Raw genomic sequence first — 6,383 nt, 5'->3', positions numbered from 1 at the left:
TCTCATGGATTGTTCATAATGGTAGAAAGGTCAGATTCTGGGATGAAGTATGGAATGGACACACACCTTTGGTGAATATTAGGGATTGGTCTCCTCTGATCACTGTTCTTTCCTCCCTTTGGGGTGTTTTTGTAGAAGATTATTTTGAAATTATGACTAGTGGACCCCTTAAGATAGCTAGATGGAAGTCGATTGATTTCTTAGATGTTGATCAGAGCATGAAATTAGATTTTGAAAAGATTTTGGGGGATAGAATTGTATTTCTTTCTGATTTTGAGGATGAACTTATTTGGACAAAGAATCTTTCTGGTAAGTACATTGTTAAAGATGGTTACAACTCTCTTATGGTTGCTAAAGATTTATCTTCTTGGCCTTATAAGTTGTTTTGGCATTCGGCTTGTCTTCCCAAAGCTGGAGCCTTTGCTTGGTTGGCAGTTCAGGATAGAGTCCTTATAGGTATGAGACTAGACAGGCTTGGTATTACTGTTGTTTTCCCTTGTGTCATTTGTAACAAAAATTTGGAATCTTCTTCACACCTATTCCTACATTGTGATTATGCTTATGAATGTTGGTAGTGGCTGTTTGAGAAGTTAAATATATCCTTTGTTATTGGTAAGGATCTCATTTCCCATTTTAGATCTTGGTCGTTTATGTTTGCCTCATCTTTTTATGCATGCGTTTGGATCATATCTCCATCTATTGTGATTTGGAATGTTTGGCTAGAGAGAAACAACAGGATATTTAAAAAAACAAGGTCTCCTATGTCTGAGGTTCTATTAAAAATTGAGTCTTCAATCTCTAAGGTTGCTTTGTCATTTATTTATAAGAATTTGGAAAATCTTACTTCTTTTTTGCACTAGGATAGTAGAGTTACTAGAGTTTGGAAGCTGCTGTCAGTTTTACCCTCTCATGGTTCAATTTTAAAAAAGAATGATGCAATAGGTAAGAGATGCTCTGCTAGATGGAAACCTCCTCCACAGGGGCACTTTAAACTGAATTTTGATGGGGCCTCTCATGGTAACCCTGGGCCGGCTAGGGTTGGCATGGTAATTTATGATCGCAATGTAAATTTTATTCGAGCTAAGTGTCATGCTATTGGTTTTAAAACTAACAATTATGTGGAATTTCATGCGTTGTCTTTTGGATTGGATATGGCAATCTCTTTGGGAATTAAGGACTTAATAATTGAAGGTGATTCTATGGTGATTATTCAATGTGTTATGAAAAAGAAATCAAATTGTTGGAATTTGTAGTATATACTTGATCCCATTTTACAAAAATTAGAATTGTTTGAATCTTTCTTGGTATCCCATTGTTACAGAGAAGTTAAAAAGATTGCAGATTATTTGGCAAATTTAGCCATTGATAGCAATGCTAATCAACGAGAGGTGGGTTTTGAGGAAATTCCTTCTAGGGTATGGGAAGGTTTGCAACAATAGTCATATGATTTTCTTGATTAATGTCGATGTAAAATTTTATGATGATAATTATTCATGCTTTCCCCTTTCATTTCAAGTATTCATGTGCGTTGTCTAGAGAAGAGTTCGAGGTCATGGTATTTGATATAATAGTGTTTTTCCAAAGGTTTTTTGATACTTTCTTTTTTGGCAGGAAGGTTTTTGGCTCATGGGATTTGGCACAGGGCTTTGGAAAATTTTGTCTTATTCCATTGATAGCAGCTATGGAGTCTACATTTGAAAATTAGCCGATGGGTTTTTTTGGCAAATTGTCATATGGGCTCTATGCAAAACTGATATTATATGTGTTGTGACTGCATTTTGTATGTGGTTTTGGGTGGGGTGTATAAATTGATCCGTTAGATACTATAGGTTTGTTTTATGAGCTGTGACCAGAGGTTTTCTTCCCAGGGTTCTTTCCTCTGGTATGCTCTTTGAATCCTGTGTAAAAAATAAAAAATATTCATAAAAAAGTTTAGTGGAATAATCCACTTTTATTGAAAAAAAATAAAAAAATTTATCCTTTTATTATAATTTTATTTTATTTAATCAATTTATATTAGACTCCATTATTTAATTTATTAATTGCTTATCTAACAGGGTACTTTGTACAGGGTTCCAATACTTAGGTTGCTACTGGCGAGCTAGAAAAACCCCTCCTCGGTCATATGTCCACCTTCGACAGTTACCCTACAACTTATACTTGACAAAAATTCGTTAGATCCCATTACATAAAAAAAAATCTAGCAAAATATTAACATCATTAAATATCATAACAATATTATTCATCATTATTAAATAACAACATCATATCAACAAAACATCATTATTAAGTATTATTAATCATAACAATAAAGTAATATCATAAAATAACTAATTATCATCATTGTCACTAAACCACACAATATCATCCATCATTATTAAAAGTTAATCAAAAGGTATCTGACATAATAAATAAATCTAACTGAGGTCTAATTTGAGTCATGACATCCTTCCCCACTAGGAAGAGACATCGACTCAATGTCTTATTACAAAACAAACATGCATGAAAATAATAACTGAGTCTATCAAAATAAATGTGGGAAAGAACGCTCAATATCCTCAGCGTTTTCCCATGTAGCACCATCCTCTGAATATTGATCCCACTAGACCTTATATTGCAAGATCTCTCTCTTACACAACTTAATAGTACGCCTATCAATGATTCAAGTAGGCTCCACTAGCACCACCCTTGGGTCCTGTACCTGTAGTGAATGCCAATCAAGGATATGATTTATATTGGGATGGTAGGGCTTAAGTAATGAAACATGAAAAACATTGTGGATCCAGGAAAGAGCTAGTGGTAGGGCAAGTCGGTAAGCAACTAGATTAACCACTTCCAAGATGTCAAAAGGTCCAACATATCTAGGTGCCAATTTGGAAGATTTCCCAAAGGAAATAGAGCTGTTTTGAGGTCTCACTCTCAGAAATACCTTATCTCCTACTGAAAACTATTGAAAGGTCCTATTCTTATCTGCATAGCTCTTCTGTCTATCAGCTGCTTCCTTAAGTCTAGCTTTTATTAATATCATATGTTCTTCCATCTCCTTGAGTAATTTTGGTCCAATTAAAACTTTCTTCTACCTGGTCCCAACTAACAGGTGTCCTACACTTACGTCCATAAAGAGCCTCAAATGGTGCCATGCCTATAGAGGAGTGATAGGAGTTATTATATGCAAACTCCACTAAGGCAAGAAAATCCTCCCATTTGTACTGTTGGTCCATACAGTACATCCTCAATAGGTCTTCTACTACCTGATTTACCCTCTCAGTCTGTCCATTTGTCTAAGGATGATAGGCTATGCTAAAGTTCAACCTTGTCCCTAAAGCTGCATTCAGGGTGGTCCAAAACCATGAAGCCATTCTCACATCCCTATCTGAAATGATTGTCTCAAGTACCCCATGTAACTGAAAGATCTCTTTAAAAAACTTTTGTGCTAGGGTTACTAATCCATCCTTAAGATTTCTGGGTATGAGGTGAGTTACTTTGGTCAATTTTTCTACCACAACTAGTATCATGTCATGCTTATATCTGGACATAGGTAATCCCTGGATAAAATCCATACTAATGACTTGCCACTTGTAATTCGATACACGGTGCAAAAATAACAACCCTACTGGATGCATATGCTTAGCCTTGACTCGTTGACATTCAAAACATTGCCTTAAATAGGCTACCACATCCTTCTTAAGTCTAGGCCAAAAGTATAATGGTTTCATATCTACAACCATCTTATTCACACCAGGGTGTCTAGCATAGGGTACGTTATGCATCTCCTCTAAGATCAAATCCCATAATCCCCCTTTATTGGGAATATATATCCTCCTTATGTATCTAAGAAGTCCATCTGGTTCCAACATGTACCCATCAAAACGGTGGTCAAAAGGATTAGTCTCTAAGGCATTTTTGACTAAGTCATAGTGCTCATCCCCTTGAAGATTATCTAGCACCTACTGTCTCAAGGTATTCTGTGTGGTGGCTATCACTACTAGGTGTCTTCTTCTGCTTAAAGCATCAGCCACTCAATTTTCTTTCCCTTTGATGTAATTTATCACAAAATCGTACTCACTTAAGAACTCTAACCACCTTCTCTGCCTTGTATTCAAATTTGGTTGGGTAAAGATGTACCGCAACCCATGATGATTAGTCTTTACCTCAAAGGGCTTACCCAAAATGTAGTGTCTCCACATTTGGAGGGCATGAACAATAGCAGCCAATTCTAAATCATGTGGTGCATAGTTGGCTTCATGTATCTTCAACTTCCTGGACTCATAAGCCACCACCTCTTCATTTTGCATTAATAATCCTCCTATTCCTTCTCCTGATGCATCGGTGATAACTGTGAATGGTCCATTTGGGTCGGGTATGGCAAGCATAGGTGCTGATGTCAACTTCTATTATAATAAGTTGAAGGCTTGCTCACATTCTTCTGTCCAATCAAATTTTCTTCCTTTCCTTTGTAGTGTAGTAATAGGAGCTGCAATTTTAGAGAACCCTTCTACAAACTTCCTATAGTATCCAGCTAACCCCATGAAACTGCGAACCTCAGGAACACTTTGAGGGGCTGGCCATTCTATGATTGCCTTGATCTTCTCAGGATCGACAGAGACTCCATCTTTGGAAATGATGTGTCCTAGGTAGTGTATTTTCTTTTGGAAGAAGGCCCATTTAGACAATTTACCATAGAGCTTATGTTCCCTTAGTCTTTGCAAGACTATTCTCAAATGCTTCTCATGCTCCTCTATAGATCTAAAGTAGATGAGGATATCATCTATGAAAATCAGGATGAAGTCATCTAGACAATCTCTAAAAACATTGTTCATAAGGTTCATAAAGGTTGTAGGAGCATTTGTTAGCCCAAAGGGTAACACCACGAACTCATAATGTCCATAACGAGTTCTAAAAGCTATCTTTTGTATATTTGTATCCCTTATTCTAAGCTGATGGTACCCAAACCTGAGATCAATCTTGGAGAAAACTTTTGCACCTTTCATTTGATCAAACAACTCATCAATCCTAGGGAGTGGGTACCTATTCTTGATGGTGACTTTGTTCAACATTCTATAATCAATGCATAAGCGGAGTGTACCATCCTTCTTCTTGATGAAGATTACGGGTGCTCCCCATGGTGACACACTTGGTCTAATTAGACCCTTGTCCATTAATTCCTACAACTGCACCTTTAGCTCATATAACTCCATGGTTGCCATCCTGTAAGGTGCCTTAGATTGGGGTTTTGTCCCTGGGTGCAAGTCAATAGTAAAATCAAACTCCCTCTTAGGTGGCATTCCTGGCAATTCCTCTGGGAATACATCTTGGAACTCTCGAATGATAGGGTGTGTATCAAGTCCTGTGTTATCCTCCCTTAGATCCTTAATATGCATTGAGTAAATTTCACAACCTTTCCTTTCGGCCTGCTTAAGTTGCATTGCAGAAATTTGTCTAAGTTGCAAAGGATTCGTATCCCCTTGTATCTTTACTTGATTGCCTAAGTCATCAGAACACTCCACAAGTTTATCCTCACAATTTACTATAGCCTTATGCTCGGTCAACCAATTGATTCCTAAGATGACATCATAACTTCCTAATGGAGCTACATAAAGATTTACTTCAGTGAGGAAGTTGGGAAGTAGTAATTCACTGCATGCCAAACATTGGTCTACCATCCGCTCTGCCTGGTTCCCATATTGAACATTCCAAGGTTTAGACACATAACCAGGCTTAACATTTAACTTAGATACAACTCTAGGATCCACAAAACATTCAGTAGCACTTGTATTTATAAGAATGGAAACTGCATGACCAAAAAGTTTACCATCAAGCTGGATAGGTGAGGCTTTGAAGTCTGCTTGGCGATTGTCAACTATGACATGAATTTGGTGATGTGGTTGTATTTCCCTTCCTTTTTCCATTGTGCGTTGATCATACTAATTAGCATAATGCTTTCCTCTATAGATGAAACATCCACCTCTGGGTCCCATCTTATACTATGGCTTATCCTTCCCATTGTTATTTCTATCATTGTACCTGTTATTGTCATAATTGTTGCTTCCTCTCTTGTTGAAGTTCTGACCCTTATTGTCCCCAGTATTGTTCCTCTTCAGGTTCCTGATATGTTGAGTTCCATCCTTCGGATTATTGTTCTAAAACTTTCTCTTCTTGAACTCTGAGTTTCTATTATTTCTAGCTTCATATATCTATATTAACTTTTGTTCTTGTATAGTTGCCTTCTCAAATGTTGTTGCCATGGTCTCTGGACTATGCATTTCCACTTCTACTCCTATTTGCGGTTGCAATCCTAAGATGAACTTGTGGATTCTAAAGTTCTCATTTGTCTGGTATTGTGGCACATACTGTAGCAAGTGTGAGAACTTTTCCCAACATTG

The 6,383-nt window shown here is 37.1% G+C and overlaps 1 protein-coding gene across 1 annotated transcript; it reads right to left on the bottom strand.

The window, feature by feature from the left end:
* Nucleotides 1-5,165: 5,165 nt before the first annotated feature.
* Nucleotides 5,166-5,909, bottom strand: LOC131873566 (uncharacterized). Its single transcript, XM_059216393.1, has one exon. It carries the CDS (start codon nt 5,907-5,909, stop codon nt 5,166-5,168), a length of 744 nt encoding a protein of 247 aa, XP_059072376.1.
* Nucleotides 5,910-6,383: the final 474 nt, after the last annotated feature.

This window comes from Cryptomeria japonica, unplaced genomic scaffold (genome assembly GCF_030272615.1).
Source record: "Cryptomeria japonica unplaced genomic scaffold, Sugi_1.0 HiC_scaffold_2202, whole genome shotgun sequence".
NCBI lineage: Eukaryota > Viridiplantae > Streptophyta > Pinopsida > Cupressales > Cupressaceae > Cryptomeria > Cryptomeria japonica.
The sequence above is the reverse complement of the archived record's forward strand: the minus strand, read 5'-3'. Positions and strand labels throughout refer to the sequence as shown.